Consider the following 17,654-nt stretch of genomic DNA (forward strand, 5'->3'; position numbering starts at 1 on the left):
CTCAAGGTCATCTACCAAGGCATAGAAGGATGATGTACTACATTGCTGGAAAGAGTAACCACCCCAACAAAAATCAGACATCTTTGAAATGAATATCAACAAATCCTATGTTGCCAACACAGGATAAAACGTGGTGATACCAGGTTTATATTGAATTGACCAAGCCAGGGACAGGAATTATGATTTTTACTGGTATGAAGAACTTCAAGATGAAGTACCTCTGTCAATACAGGGCAGCAACTCCTTTACAGTAGATAGTCTTAGGGAGCAGTGAGAGGTTAAGTGACTTGCCCAGTGGGACTTAAACCCAGGTCTTTCTGGAGTCCAGGAAGGCTATCTTCTACATCACACGTCTCTTAGACTGAATAAGAGGACATAAATAGGAATTCAGTGGCTCCCCTTTTTCAACATCTCCTGTTCCTCATCTAAGCAATGCTTGCAACATGATTTGAATATAGGGCCACCTGTTGGAGCTACTCACTGACCGACAAGCAGAATGTAACAAAGAAATAATTCTTCCTTGACAAAAATGTTATTTTCGGTTCTAAAAGAAACACCATTTCATAAACCACCCCCTTGACTGTTATCAAAACTCTCTTTCCAGAAGGAATGCCTATTAGTGAGTCTGTGAAATCTAATTTATTGACCATGGAATAAAGGACCATAAATCACAGCAAGTGCTCAAGAGGATTCCTTAATGTCTTTTTTCCATGGTAGGTTACATGTTAGTAATTACCACGATTTAAAGTGGAAGATGACATTACACTGTGCCTTTGGTTTTGCTGCTACTGAAAACATACTGTATTATCTTGCTGCCTTCGCTAGGGCAGACACTCAATAAATATTTGCTATATGAATGAATGAATGAATGAATGAATGAATGAATGAACCCTCAGCTCTAACTCCTGAAAAATAACTTGTGAAAATTAATGGCTTTAAAGAAAGGACTTACTTTTCATTATAAATCTCATCATTGTGAGTGGGAAGACACTTTGGAATGCTGGTTAATTTATCTTGAAGTTTTGTTTAGACAAGACATACTCATATTTATAATTTCTATAGAGTTTGTTCTAAATTATGACACTAGATGGAAAAGGTTGTTGTTTTTCCCGTGTGTAGACATATAGATATAGACATTGATATAGATATAGATATAGATATATATACATATATGCCCAAATAGTGTGAAAGTAATATAAGCTGGTCAGTATTCTTAAATTCTTTCTTTACAAATTAGCAATATCAAACTCAGAATATAACAAATGAATAATTGCTTTTTTTTTAAATGCGGAGCAAAAATTATGCTATGATAGATAATTAAATTGGACCCTTATCTTATTGAACCCCTATTTTATTTTATTTCAACCAGTATTAATCAATTTGATATGATTCCAAAGGGGTGGTGATTATAATCAGAGCTAAGAAGGATTTGTAAATTGTAAATTCACCAAGCTTAATCATAGGAAGCTAACTAGAGGACCTCCACCTTTGTTTTTCTTTGTTATGGTGATCAAGCCCAGGGTGCTGGAGGTGATTCAATTAGATGGAAAGCCCCCCAGCTATTTTTGTTGACCCTCTATCCCTAGTCATCTTTCTATTATCCAAGGGGGTGGGGAGATGAGTATGAGCACATGGCTAATGAATGACCCTGATTGCTGAACTGTGACTTGCCCTTCTAATGGCCTGTCAGCCCATGTAGATAGATGTTTTGACACTGGCTCATCAGTCCAACCCCATGAGCCTCCTGAAAGGTCAAGGTAGGTCTGTTAAGGTCTGCTCACTAGCCTGTTTGTCAACCAGTGGGATTCTGTATTTTGAATAGACCCTCCTAGAAGTTTCCATAAGGCCTTCCATGGCAAGGTAAGGTCTATCAACCAATAAGATTCTGTATTTTTGGTCAGCCTCATATGTATTGTCCAGGTATCAAGCACTATAAAACTAAGGCCCTGGAGGAAGTGGTCATCTCAGATTATGAGGAAGATCTGAGGTCCACTTCACTAAAGGGAACCATGGACCCTTTGATAAAGTGCCATTGGCTCAGAGCTCTGCCTCAGTGTTGGGTTGGTTTTTTTTTTTTTGTTTGATTGTTTTGTTTTCTTGCAGACTGGACAATTTTGAAAATCCCCACATAAGACAGGAGAAGAGAACACTGAATAAAATGAAGAATCAACTAAGCACATAAACGACATTCCTTTATAATCATTAATACTTATATAAGAGCTAAATTCTTAATTAATTAAAGCCATAATTCTAATATCTAATGAAATATACTCTCATTTCTTTAATCAAATTTCAAGATGCAAAACAATAGATATGTAAAAGTTGGTTTGTTTGTTTGTTTGTTTGTTTTTTTGTTCATGCCCACTCAATAGAATGTGTTAAGTGTGGATGATGAATCGGAGAATCATAGATTTAGAGCAAACTAGTTTAGATATAATTTGGTTGACTTTACCACTATCCAAAGGGCAGCTAGATGGCACAGTGAACTGAGAGCTGGGCCTGGAGTCAGGAAGACCTAAGTTCAAATCTAGCCTCAGATACTTATTAGCTGTGTGACACTGAGCAAGTCACTTAAGCCTGTTTGCCTCAGTTTTCTCATCTGTAAAATGAGCTGGAGAAGGAAATGACAAACCATTGCAATATCTTGGCTAAGAAAACCCCAAAAGAGGAAAGGATGAGCCTGACAGGATTGAAAAAAGGACTAAACAATAATTACCCCTCCCCACCCCTTCTTTGTTTTGCTGATGAGGGATTAAATTCACACAATGGAGATCTCACTTTCTATACTCAAGGGTGAAGTTACAGCAATTTTAGACTTACTTATAATATGCAAAGTAAGGAGTAGGAATGAAGAAGTTCAGATAACTGAGGCAGAAAATAGAAAGAGGAATTACTTAAGGCAGCAGTTCTCAAACTTTTCTGTCTCAGGAGCTCCTTCACAACTTTTAAAAATTATTAAGGACCGCCTCCCCCCAAAGAACTTTTGCTTATTTTGGTTATAGCTATCAATATCAAACACATTAGAAATTAAAATGTCTGTTCACAACTTTTAAAAATTATTAAGGACCACCCCCCTCCCCCCCAAAGAACTTTTGCTTATTTTGGTTATAGCTATCAATATCAAACACATTAGAAATTAAAATGTCTGTATTATTATGAAAATAGTTTTGACCTCATGGACCCCCTGAAAGGGTCTCAGGTACCCCAGGACCACCCTTGGAGAACCAGTGATTTTAATACTTGTTATCGAGGTATAGAGAAAGTATTGGCTCATGGACCAGTTACCAGCTATGGAAAACCATAGCCTAATCAATTCCACTGCTACACACACACACACACGTACTTATTCTTTGGCGTTGATGAGCAGTCTAAATGGAAGGCTACATATGATGAAAGATGTACATTTAGCTCATACAACAGAAAGGCAATAAAATTACGCTGGGTGCCTGTAAGGACTCTTAACTCACTCTTTCCATGTTTACTCTCACCTGTGAAAAGCCCTGAAATTGTGTACCAATTGCTTGTTAACAATGCTTTTTCTGAAAGGAAGCAAGATGCAACAATTCCCACAAATTTGAATCAAGAGACAGAGTATTATGTCTACTTCAGTTGAATGAAACTATACATCTGAACATAAAACAGTGTCTCCATCCTGGGACTAAAGCATGTCTTTCATGTACTCTATAAAAGTCCATGTATTTTGGCCAGCTCAGGTCTCCTGAGTGAGTATAATTCTATTCTCAGAAGAATGCTCTAATGCAGATGTCACTACCAGAAGTTTTTAGAAGGACGTCTACGGCATGATCACACATAAGGTAAAAATTGTCCTTTAGAGCTGTAATTCTGAGGTTAAGATTCCACTATGTTTGTGAAATGTACCTTTGCAGAATTATATCACTGACACAGAATTTATTATTTATTTCCTAATAAGAAGAAATAAAAAGTTGGCCCAAAGGATGGTGTGGCTATTAACTTTTCCCATTCAGTATATTCCTGATAATATGTGATGATGAATAACTTGAGATCTGGAAGGAGGAGGCTGGGAGAGGAGATGGCAGACACCCTGCCCAGTTGCCCAACTACGAGTACAGATAGCAAAGGATAATGAGTAAAGGTGATGGTCCTTGAGTCCATGTTATATGAAGATTAGTTGAAGGAAATGGCTGTGTTTAACCTGGAAAAGACTCAGGAGGCCCATGAGAGCTGTTTTCAAATATCTGAAGGGTTGTGAAAAAGGGACTAGATTTGTTCTCTTGGGCTCAGAGTGCGGAAGCAGGAAGAATAGGTGAGAGTCCCAAAGAGGCAAATTTAGATTCATTATCAAGAGAAACTTTTTGAAAGTTAGAGTTGTACAAAAATGGAATGGACGGCCTTGGAGGGCTTCAAGTTGACATTCAATGATCTCTTCTTGGGTACAAAATAGTAGGAATTTGTTTTGTGTATGAGCTGGACTAGATGACTGCTGAATTTCTTTCCTAATGGTATGATTTTATAACATTTCTATAATCATACTCTCTCAATCCATTTCTTTGTAAGACAACTTGGTGAAGTTGTGGAGGGAGCCCATAGTCATGAAACAATACAAATAATAGAACTATGAAGAAATTAAGCCTTGTCATGAGCATTATGTTTTAACTAATTATGCTGACTGCCAAGTGGATATCTTCAACAATTCATCATATAGTCATAGGATCATAGCTTTAAAGCTTGAAGGGAGACTTTAGAAGTTATTTAGTCTAATTCACCCACTATACAGAGAAGGAACTGAGGCCCAAAATTGTTTCCAAGACTAAAATTGTAGACTCTATGACTTTTTTTAGCCAACAGATTATTTGCAACTCAAACAATGCTGCAGAGGTAAGAAAAAAATAGAACTCCAAGTCCTAAAAACTGGGGCCATCCACATGAAGGTTAACTACTCTTAGGATAAAGATGAAGGCAGGTGGAAGAAAAAAAAAAAAGATAAACTATGACCAGATTTTAGAATGCGACAAAGGGCTGATTGAATGTACTATTAGAGACTAATTAAAGTTACTGAAGAACATTTTGGGAGAAGCAGAAATAATTTTAACTCTACAATTTGAGGTCCTTACTTAACCTCAAATATGAAAGTATTTAGTAATTGAAGAAAGGGAATGAATTTCCCTCATAGTCCAGAACCTAATTCAAATTAAGACCATTAGTTAATTTGGACAAAGTACTGGTCAACCTTGTAAAATATGCAGAATCAGAAATGAACTAGGGGCTACCATTTGTCCAATAGTCACAGGAATTTGACATAATTACTTAGGAAGAACAAAGAAATTGAGCCCTTCTATGTAATTACTATGTAGCTGAAGAATATTAAATGTTTTAACTGCTCATGAGAGAATAACATGACCTTTGAATCACTTGTGTTCTATTTGAAATGTCACAAAAATCTTTCCATCAAGTCCCTTCAGGATGCCAATGATTTTCAACATGGCTTTCTTGATATGTCTTCCCGAGTCTATTTTTTCCTAAGTCTATGATTTCCACAATGAGTATGCCCTTGGGATATTCCTAGTATCATATTCATAATATTTCTTAGTAAGCATCCTTAGTGTTTTTGAACACTGGGCAGTACTTATCCACCACAATGCATACTGGTATTATGGAAGTCATGGGATTTAGAGGGTAGTTTAGTTAGATTATGGATCCAAGGAAGGGAGAGACAGCTGCTTATAAAGAATTTATGCAGTTATAATTTACTAGCATCAAAACAAATGATAAAAATCAAGGGCTTTTGCCAGGCTCTGATATAGTCACTTGGGTTGCTTAATAATGATTTTCAAACATACCATGACACCCATAAAGTTCAACAAGGAGATAGCTAGCTTTGACTAAGCAGCCATGAGTGGGCCACAAACAAGGGGGCTTACACCATTCCATACTCAGAAGCAATCAAAGGTAGCTGATGTTCTTTACAAATGCACCAGCCTAGGGTCAATGAATCTTCATGTACTCATTAAGACAGAAGTAAATCAGATAAGAATGCCCAAACAGGTTGGTCATTCCTTTGGTTACTGCCTATGGACACAACAGTCACCCTGCATATTTCTGCATTACACATATTTACTCAGACCCCTTGGGGAAAGGGCCACATCTGCACAGACTGACTCAAGATGCATGAGAGGCTGTGCTATGTAAGAAACAGTAAATTTCATGGATTTGCTGCTCCCATCTCCTGAAACTCTAGCCTAATCCTGTCATCATAGACCCAAACAGGAGTAAGCAGTCATTCTGATAAAGTCCCTAGTTCTACCTGCCTTATTTCTGATCAAAGAAGAAACCAATGAATAAGAACAATAGTTGTATCTAATGTCTGTCCTACTAGCCCTCTTATAATACGGTTTCTGCTAGAATTCAATCATCCTTCTGGGCCTTCAATCTATCCACGATCATTTCTTGTAAAAATGAGTGCAAGAGAATTTGAACTAATTCGTTTGGAAGAACAAGGAAATCTTTTCATATTGACTACCTCATTTATCCTCTGTTTTTCCTGTAAAATAATGACAAGGATAGTAGTAATTTTTTAAATGGCAAACCTGAGGAGATGGGGTTAGAGCTCCCAAATGATGCTCAAACACACACACACACACACACACACACACACACACATGCATACAAAGACCAAAACTTAAGCCAGGGGAAGAGGAAAGTGGTTCCAAATGATGCATGTGCACGCAGGCGCTCACACACACATACACCCGTGCAAACAAAGACAACAAAAATCTCTAGTCAACAAACCAAATTTGCTAATTCTGGCTCACAGAGACTTACGCCCCACTCTGCCATATCCTGGCTGTGTGATCCTAAGCTAGTACTTTAATTTATCAGTGCCCTGACCCCCACCCCAGGAAATTCTCTAGAACTATAAATTGCAGAGAAAATGCAGACTTTTATTACTTATACCAAAAAAGTCACAGATCCAGGCCCTATCGTTCTGCTCTCAGACATATTAATAATGATTTAATTATAGCCCTCTCAAGATGAATAACTTACTTGGCACCTAAGGAAAAAGACTTTAATATTGTCTTGGTTTGCAAATCAATATCCATCTGGGATATTCTCCCTAATTCTGTTCTTTTAATTCCAAATTCAAACATTTCTCCACCTTTGGATGAGTAAATAAATTGGAGTATGAGTTCCAGAGAACAGGGACTGTCTTTGACCTTTCTTTGTGTCCTCAATGCTCAGAACAGTGCTTGGCACATAGTAGGCACTTAATAAATGCTTGTTGACTAATAAAGAACTAAAGCAAAAACTAGGCAGAAGAGTGATGTTCTCCCATATCTGATTCACAGCAGTAAAGAGCACAGCTTTCTAATACGTTTGTATTAGGAGGAACTCACCATGCTATGAAAAGATAGGAGCCTGCTAATCCAAAGGGATGTGGTCAGTCTTGATTTCTCTCCAATTCTCCAATACAGGGCAGAGAGCTTCTGCCAGGATTTCAGTCATCTGTTTTTCCATTTCAGAATCATGAAAACCCAAACCAGACAGCATTGCCTATGATAACCAACCCAAGGAGGATCTCCATGTGGCTGACCTCATTTACCAGGTGGCAGGCAGTGTGTTGTATATAGACCATGCTTACCTCTACCAGCCCTGCCAGCCGCAGAAAGCCACAGACTGAGGCATCTGCTGAGAAGCAGCATCTTGCAACATCTCCAGATGTCCTTCAGGCAAACAGCTCTGTCTACAGGAAGCAGGTAGGGGAATGGAGAACAGCTAAGAATTTTGCCCAAATTGGCAGGATAGGAAAGAGTGACTTGACACCTCATCTGGGGGGTAGATGGGATATTAGAAAAGATATACAGGTGTTCAAACAAGGAACAGGAAAGGGGCTTTGAAACTGAGAAGGCTCTCTTTAGCGAATGTGCTTGCCACATGCCACTTTGGAACTCTCATCCAGAAGGAAGCCAGTTCTCTTTCAGTATATACTTGTTTCTCTTACCAAGGGCCCTGCTCACACCACACACCTAAATAAATACCTTCTCTTTTCAACAAATCGTCCATTCCCCTAAAACAATCATTTTTTTGGTTTATCCTTCCTGTATCCTCCCTCCCCAACACGCAAAATTCTCATGTGAGGCCAATCTCCTAAGACTTTTGAGGTTCCAGTTTAGAGAGGCGCTTTTAAAAACTGAATGTTTGAAACGATCAGTTCTAGAACATCAATCAACAAACATTGATTAAACAGTATGTGCCAAGCACTATGCTAAGCACTGAGAATACCAAGAAAAGGCAATGAATGGTTCCTGCCTTCAAGGAGCTTATATTCTAACAGTAGAGAGTACAAGTATGAAAATAGGCACATACAAATTATAAAAAATGGATGAAAAGTAGACTTCGGATAAAAGGCATCAGAAGGTGGGGGATTAGGCCTCCAGCAGTAAATATGAGAAATCAAGGATTCTACAAAGTTTTTTGGATACCATCTAGCCAGTTAGACCGTTAGCTCTTTGAGATCAGGGAGCAAAAGACTGTCTTTCACCTTTCTTTATACCCCTCCTTCTCCAAACTTAGCACAGTGCCTGGAGCATAGTAGGTGCTTAATAAATGCTTATTCACCAGTCACCTAGTCTGGGTGATCACCCTAGATCCAACACTTCAGGAGTGCTGTGTTGCTAGCTAGTGTAAAAGAAAGAAATAACCTGAAGTATTCAGCTTGTAAACTTCACCACCATTCCTGAGACCTCTTGGGTAGAATGCAGAACTCAGGCCAGCTGGCTTCCTGGCAACAATGGTCCCTTCACCTTTACAAGCCACCATCCAGCTTGCATGTGGCCTTCTTTAAATTTCTCTTTGGGCTATTTTTTTTTCCTTTCAAGACTTCCCTTGATGTTTATTTCACAAGACTTCACCAGTTATAAAAATGTTACATGGTGCTCTCCATTTCTCTGGGGATGCCCCTGTAGGTACGTATGCCTCTCCCTTACACAAGGTCCTTGGCATTTCCTGTTTCTGACTGAGTTGGAACATGCTGCATGCATACTTAGAAACTTGTGTTGCCAAATGGAATCCAGGAGTCTGTCGCATGAAAATTGTAATGTTGTTGGGCGGGGGGTTTGGGGGGTTTGGGTGGAATCCAAACTTTTAAAACTAGGTTTGTCAGAGATGCCAGTGTGGTATCATTTCTTTTTTTAAACTCAACCTTGCCATTCATCTTAATTTGTGGAGTCTCTGTACACCCATGAAGAAAATACAGGATCCTCATTCCTGGACTTCTAAATTTCAGCTCAATCTGAGAGTAAGATCAAATGCTACCCTAAGCAGTAGCAGAGTCATGCTGCTTTTTAACAACTAGGTGGCACAGCCCAGCACTCTTTACACTGAGGTCAGCCAGGATCACTGCTTGGAAGAGACAAAAAAGATCCTGAAAGATCTCATTTATGCAGAAGTTAACTCTTTTCTTGGTACCTTTGTACCTATGTGGGTGTGTCCTTAAGTGATTGACTTAGCTCTTCTGTGACACCTGGTGGTCATGCTGTTGTAACCATGGACCCAAATAGATTGCAAATTAATTCATTCCCTAGGGTCCTCTTACCCCTCTCCCTCCTGTCCTCCCTTGTCTTTCTTTCTCTTGCCGTCATGTCTGAATTTATCTAGAAACTTTACTGCCTTTTTGAAAGTCATGAGTCTTCTAGGTGGCATAGTGGATAGAACACAAATCTAGAGTCAGGAAGGCCCAAGTTCAAATTCTGCCTCACTTACTAAATGTGACCCTGGGCAAGTCACTTAACCTCTATCTGCTTCAATTTCATCTGTAAAATGGAGACAATAGCAGCTTCATCCTGGAGTTGTTGTGAGTATCAAATGAGATAATATTTGTTAAGAGCTTTCCAAACTTTGAAGAACTATATAAATGCTAGCTAATTATATAACAGATAATGTATAAAATCATCACACAGGTAATAGAAGAGCATTGTATCCAATGGCCTTGCAAAAGCCCACTTTGGTGCACCTACAGGTATCCTGAAAATAAGCAGGAATGCTCGGCACAATAGAGGCAAATCTACTAAGAATGGAAATCCTCTTCCTTCATTCCCCTTTCCTAATCCACAGTGATTCTCTACTTTCTTCCAAATGCAGTGGCTTCTACATGGCAGTCATTTCATACAACACAATTCACTATATCTATATAAAAATCGTCTCTGCTTCCTTAGATTATGGTCTACTCATACTCTTAGACAGAGGTGAGATGCAACCAACTCAAACCAACTCATGAGAGCTGATTATTATGAGAACATGTATTGGCAAACACTACAAATTTGGGCTTGATTGAATGTTTTGTTGATTTACAGACTTAAGAAAGTAATGCAAGAAAATGTTAACAATGCAGATTAAACTTAAAAGTGTGTTATTTATACTTTTCCCCCAGGGAATTAGTCATTAAACATTTGCCAACACATCACTACTCTTCGAGTATGAACCAGCTTCATAAAATATTCTCTCCATACTAAGAGACATTCTGCACCACCACTACCACATCTATAATCATCTGACATTAGATCCCAACAGTAAGTTTTTATCTAATAAATATTAAGCTACTAAATCCTCACCATGTCTACTCATGGTAGACTGTATCTATTTGAGAATGGATTGGAAAGCTAGGTGGCTCAAGGTATAGAGCTCAGGACTGAGAGTCAGGAAGACTTGAGTCTGAATCCTGATTCAGACACCAGCTATATGACCCTGGGCAAGTCACTTAAGATCTCTGTGACTCAGTTTCCTCAAAAAATGGGTATAATAATAACACCTAATCACCAGGTGCTATAACTAAATGAGATAATATCTGTAAAAACATTTTGCAAAGTGCTTTAAAAACTACATAAACGCTAGCTATTATTATTTCACTGTTATTCAAAAGTTTTCCCTCCTGGTGACCTTGGGGGGGGGTCTTCTCTCTTCATAGAACTTAAGGGCATGTTTTTAGCCTCCTTGCTTTAAAGAGACAATGTTTACAATTTATTAGCTGAGTAAGTCATTTTCCTAGGTGTTAGTTTTCTCTGTACAGTGAAGCACTTGGCTTCTGAGGGCCCTCCCCTCTCTGAAGCTCTTGCCTCTATGCTCTAGAGAAAGCAACTATAATATTGAGGTTGAACAGCATTTATGATTCAGAGAGGCACAATTCTCTGTCACCTATGAGACTAAATGCAAAATAGCCACATAGGATAGTGCCGAGCTCTGGATTTTGAGGCAGATACTTTGGGACTGAATTCTGAATTTGCTAGTTACTTCCTGTGTGAGTTAAAGAAAGTTATAATCTCTCTGGCTTTCAATTTCCTCATCTCTAAATATGAGGATTGAGTACCAAGGTCCTTACCATCTTCAACTTTTTTTGATCATAAGGTTTACCAAAGTCAGATAATAGATAACCTAAAAAAATCTTAGTAAGAACTAGAAATGATATAGCATAGGGCAGGATATTATGAATGACATGAAGAGGGAAATAAACAATATATAACCTTCTTTTGGTGAGTCATGTCTGACTCTTCATGACCCCTTTTGGGACTTTCTCGGCAAAGATGTTGGAGTGGTTTGCCATTTCCTTCTCCAGCTCACTTTACAAATGAGGAAACTGAGGTAAAGAGGGTTAAGTGACTTGTCCGGGGTCACACAGCTAGTAAGTGTCTGAGGCCAGATTCGAATTCAAAAAGAGTTCCTGACTCCAGGCCCAGCCCATCATCCACTGTGCCACCTAGCTGCTTATAACCTTCTTTACTCAATAAAATCTTAAAATTTGAAAGTGTCTGCTTCTGAACTGTAAACCAACTTTTTTTTTGATTCAGAGAAATGCAATAATCAGAACTCCTTAATTTGAAGGTTTTACAGAGGTGGATCTATGTGTGTCTATGTGAGGGGAGGAGGGTGGAGAGAGACAGAGAGAGAGACAGAGACAGAGAGAGCCAGAGAGACAGAGAGAGAGCCAGAGAGACAGAGAGAGATTTCCCCCTAATTCATCTGCCACATTGGCCAAAACAACTTTGTACCCATAGCCTGGCCATGTCTGCTTCTTACATCTGTCAACAAGAGTCTATAGTTTAACCTAGTTGACAATTGTTGATGGTACATAAGGCAGAACAGACTGTACAAAAGAGTCATATTTCACACCTCAGAGTGTTCAACACTAGCAACAATAACATCCTATTGCTGTCAGTCTCCTACGACTATGTAACTTAGAAGACTGATAGGAATCAAAAAAAAATCAGTGGCAACAAGGCTCCTGTCTCCTTTCTGGCTAAACTCCCAGGACTTGCTTATTTCTCTGACTTGTAAAAACAGGTAGAGAAGTTCCTTTGAAACATATGGGAGCAAGGGGATATTAGTGCTACAGAAGGTCAAAGCTTATTAAGAAACTAACCCCATTGTTAAGCTGTGATAGCATTTAGAAAAAGCTTGATCTGTTATTGGTATCTCCATGAAACTCATACTGCTTAGCTTTAAAGGCATCTCAAAAAACAGGAGGTATATCTTAACTGCCTCTGAAATCAGGCAGCATGTCATTTTAGCAAATATCCTTGGAGTGTCCAAACTGGGCAACCAAAATGCTTGCCTAAAATCTTTGGAATGGTGTTTTGCGTATGTTACATTTGTGTGAAGGGAAGTCAGAAAAGGGTGGCTGATAATTGCCTGACTCTAAATCACATACATTGCCATAAAATTGTTCCATTATAATCTTTTGTGGTCAACTGCTGAGACCCCTGTGATAGCAATTTACTTTTTCTCAAAATGCATAGAGCTAAGCAACCAAACTAAATAGAACATATCAGGCACAAAGGTCCCAAAATACAACCAGACTGGCTTCCTAAGGAGCAAATGGACATGTGGGATCCAATGTCTGTTGGGTTTAGAGTTATAATGACCAAACAAATATCTCAATATACAAAAATGTTCAAATTGAATAAAAGAAACATTTCAAACACCACACAATGCTAGCTGCATTTGCATCCACGTTTCCTGTCATTTCCCAAATGTTTTTTAAATGAAAATATAAAGATGTCAAGAGTTATTATGATCACTACGCATTAGGTGGTCATTAATTTTTCCAGCTCATTTGGATAGTATTTCTTCATAAAGGCAGTGAAGAATCAGGTTAGAAATCTTCACAAGTAATGAGTCGGTTAGGGCAGCTAGGTGGCGCAGTGCCTGGAGTCAGGAAGATGAATCTTCCTGAGTTCAAATCTGGCCTCTGACACTTACTCGCTAGTTCTGTTAAAGGAATAATTTGCCTTAGAATGATTCCCAAAGGTCCTTCTCAGCTCTATATCTTTCATCTTATGATTTGTATCTACAAAGGGTAGAAAATCCTGGAGATTTTTTTTAGGAAGCTTCCAATGAGGCTTTGGCATTCATTTCATTTTCCAACAGTCCAAATGAGAGATGAATGAGTACCAGAATGAGTACCACCATCCCAGGTGATGCTTTGGAGTCATTCTAAATACACAAAGATGTCCTGGCACAACTGAAAGTGGATCTCAATGTTCACTTAGGAGAAGATCTTTATCTAAAGATTAATTCAGCAGTAGCAATATTGAGAACCCTGAAATTTATCAGCATGTGCTCCCTCATGATATCTGCCTAAGAGTAAGAATCACCCATCCAGAAGAGAGAGCCATAGAAATTGCTACTCAAAAAACAAAAAAAACACAATTTCTGGTTTGTGGGAGAAGTATTAGATTCTAAAAAGAAATAAAGGTTGAGAATAAAACAAATGTGGGTAAACCGGTTACACCCCTAACAATTTTCTAAAAATCATACCTGGAGAATAAACATTCATGAACCTAATGCTAAAAACTTTTATTATCTTTACTAAGAACGAAAATCACTCAAGTCATCTGATACAAGGTCGCAAGTGGAAAGAACACAGGAAGAACTTACTGGCTCGGTAAGCAGTCAGAGGACTCAGCTACAGAGCTGTCTCTGAAACTTCTCATTAAGCCAGTGTTCATTAGGCATGTATTATGTGCTAGCTAGCTTACTTATGTGACCTTGGACAAGTCACTTAACTTTCCTGGCCCTCATTTTCTTTATTTATAAAATGAAAGGATTGGACCAGGTGACCTCTGAGGCCCCTTCTACATTTAGTTCTATGATATTTTGTAATAAAATACTATTCCTCTCTGGTTTGTCTATGTTGAGAATCCCAAGTACACATGGACACTTAATAAGTTGCTTTGATGATGGTAGATGTAGCCTTGATAAATGACAACACAATTCATTGATCTTCTTTGGGGGTTGGAGAGTGAGACATACAAATGGAAATAAATGCCATTCTATACATCACTTTAAAGGAGAAATACAATCAGAATCTTCCTCTCCTTTTTTTTTTCTTTTTTTTTCTTTTTTTCTTTTTTTTTTTTTTTGCTATGGACCAGAACTTAGTCACTGGAAACTTTATCCAAGACAATTTGTAATTAGAAATTACAAAGTAATTAGGAATTACAATTGTAATTAGAAATTACAATTGTAATTAGGAAACTAGCCAAAGCCCTTTTTCTGTATGAGATAGTTTCACTTATGTAGTAGTTTACTGTCAAAACCTCTTCTAGTGAGGCTCTCTTTTAAGGGAGAAGAATCAATATTGTTTTTAAATCTTGCTAAATGAATAGCATGAATTTTCTCCCAGCCATAAAAGAACTATTGATTTCAGCTAATAATATGATTTGAAAATACAACCAAACTCTCTGAAAACACAGATGTCAGACTAAGATAGATACTCACATTGTAAATTAAGCATGGTAGATCCAGCCTTTACTTTAAATATTTGTTATGATTTAGGGGATGTGATTTAATCCATGGTATGTCTAAATATGTGGCAATAACTCTGAGTCATGTTACAGAAGGGTTATGATGGATAAGAAAATGTTATGTAAGACGAACAATGGACATCTTTATGCATGGGATCAAGGGTAATACTCAAACTGAAGGAAACAAGATTAGCAATTGCCCACAGTGTTGGGAATCAAACCTGAATTCTAGAAAACTGTAAGTGAGCATGAAAAAGCACTAGGATTTAAGGATCACTTAGGCTACAAAAGGAGGCCACAAAAGGAAGTCTTGAACCCTCTGTTCAAGCTGGAATCTCCAGAGTTCTCTCTCTCTGGGCAATAGTGGTTTGTTTCCAGTATAAACTACAGAGGTACAAAGTTGAAGCCTAGGAGGAAACACTTACAGACCCAGGACATACCATCTGCCTGCCATTAAAGGAAGGCTAAAAATCAGTTACGGAACAAAAATCATTCTCATGATTTATGTTCCATCCTTGAATTTTCCAGGAAGACTGCAAAACATATTTGGGGAGCCAACATTTCCTCTGAATAAAGAAAACTAGCGTGCACTAAGCCTCCTGCTATCTCTGGACCAAGTCATCCCGTTAGATGAGTTGCCAATGTGTACTCAGTGATCACTGGAGCAAACTAGCTTTTGGGGATGTGAACAGAGCGCAAGGCCAACTATCACTGCTACTGTAAATACCCAGTCCCCAGTATGTCAGGCAGCAAACGGCCAGGAAATTAGTCAAAAACACATCCAACTTAAAGGTGACAAGATAATCCACTCTGGTGAGTGGAAAAAATACTGGAAACTTCACAACTCTGACCTACTTAAGTGAGAGAAAAAAGCAAGAAAAATTCTCTGAAGGTTCAGTCCTGTAGTCTTTGGGCAGGCAAAACTCCAACTCACTTCAAAGGGAATTTTGCCTTAGGAAGGAGTATTGAACAGAGTCCACAGGGCATATCATTTTCATGATCGCATCGTTATCTCCATTTGGTAGACCAGCAAATGCAAATATTTTAGATACAAGTTTAAACAGATGAAATGAGCTTTGAGATTTCTATGAAAAAGAAAACATGGAATTCCAGGGCTGCAAGTTATTGGCAATGGAGCCCAAACCAAAAGTAACACTTTCTAAAAATAAAAGAGCCGGCAAAAAACTGAGAATACTTACAGATTATTTGGTTCCAAAATACCACCTATAAGGTTGCTCCAACAAAACTGTGATTAAAGATTTTCTCCAATGATACGCTTTTAAGCAACTGCTCAGCTGTTCCAGAGGTATTGTTTAAAAAAGGTGGCACTACCTTTCCTCTAATGGAAATACGATCTATTCAACCACAGTGCTGTTCTAACAATGTTTAGACAGGCACGATCCAGATTAATGTGGAAGAGCCAAAATGTACCAAATATACTTACAGGAGGACCTACGAAGAAAAAGAAAACAAAAAAGAAAGAATCAGTCCATGCAATTGTATGAGCATGTAAAATATCAAGAATGAAGATTATAGCATATCTCAAGAATCTGAACTTCATAACAAAAATGAGAATTAATTGAGATATACTAAGGAGGATTCAGATAAAAGAGGGAATCTGATTAAATAGAAATGATTTTTTGCCATTCTTTGTAATAAATGGGTAAAGAAGCAGTGTTTGACTTCTCATAATTTACAAAATTGGCCAAACCAGGAGTCTACATATTAGATCACTTACAAATATGTCGTTCTTCCAACAACCTACTACAACTAGTATTGATGTTAAAGATACGAGCATGAGAAAGACTTCAAACACATTTGCAGTTCTGTTCAGCAGTTATATTTTCTCATGAAATCACATGTCGGGCCAAAAAAACACTGAATACAAGATTCCATTTTCAGAAATATCATACATATAATATTTTCCTAGGACACCAGTTCCAATTAGCCACGTAACCACACATTCGATTACATCTTGCCTACAAAATTATGGATTTTTTTTTTTACCCTGAATATTTGACTTTGGCATTAGGACAAAATACTTAAGTCTAGATCTTACTTTCCCTGGCCAAAAAGGACAAATTTAGTGGTCACTTGACTCCATGAAACATTCCTTTCATCACCTCGTTCTCACTCTCCCCTCCCTTTCCAGGACTCACTTATAAAAGACATGCTATATAAAGGTCACACTGAATGAAGTAATACTTGCACATATTTCTAATTATTTAGGTTCAGTGGGTTGGTAGAAAAAATTTTGAGGAAACTACCAAAGTGTTGCAAATCATATCTAATAATTCAATGATACTAAGTGATGCAGCTGTAATTCCCAAATCCATGACTTTTCATTAGCTTTTATGCCTCATTATGTTTTTTTTAAAGGGAAGGGCAAAGAGGACCTCAAACAGAACCAGCTGTGTTTTGTCCTTGATGACATCAATGCTTCCAACATCTTGATATTCAGCAATTTAATGTGTTTAAGCACTTTAGAACATACTGTGAAAGGACTGTTGTTTTCCTGTCCTTCTAGAATATCTTTCCCCTCATCCTTCAAACAAAGAGGGGCAAGCTGATAAGACTACATTTGATCCCTTGTGAAGACAGCCCAAGTAAAACAGGATGCCAAAACAATACCCAAGATAGTCTTTTCATGAAACTCATTTAATGCCTTTGCTTCATTTTGACTGAGGAGACTGGGTGCGTATGAAACTGAGATTCAGCAAACCTGGGCTCTATTTCCACTTTTTCCACTAAAAAATTGTGTGACATTGAGTTAATAATCTTTTGACCTCCCTGGGCCTTCTTTCTTTTTCTGTAAAAGTAAGGAGTTTATCCTAGATTCAGTTCTTCCAAATCTTTAAGGTTGACCTGATGTCAAATATA

General features: G+C 38.0%; 1 protein-coding gene across 8 annotated transcripts in view; it reads right to left on the reverse strand.

The window, feature by feature from the left end:
- Window positions 1-17,654, reverse strand: part of COL25A1 (collagen type XXV alpha 1 chain) — a 556,443-nt gene that overhangs the window by 238,165 nt on the left and 300,624 nt on the right. For all 8 annotated transcript variants that reach the window (XM_027837340.1, XM_027837336.1, XM_027837339.1 and 5 more), the window contains exon 4: window positions 16,219-16,226. In XM_027837340.1, coding sequence (XP_027693141.1) covers window positions 16,219-16,226 — 8 coding nt within the window. The remainder of the gene's footprint in view (window positions 1-16,218; window positions 16,227-17,654) is intronic.

This window comes from Vombatus ursinus, unplaced genomic scaffold (genome assembly GCF_900497805.2).
Source record: "Vombatus ursinus unplaced genomic scaffold, bare-nosed wombat genome assembly UNPS02014821.1, whole genome shotgun sequence".
In the NCBI taxonomy this organism is placed as follows: Eukaryota; Metazoa; Chordata; class Mammalia; order Diprotodontia; family Vombatidae; genus Vombatus; species Vombatus ursinus.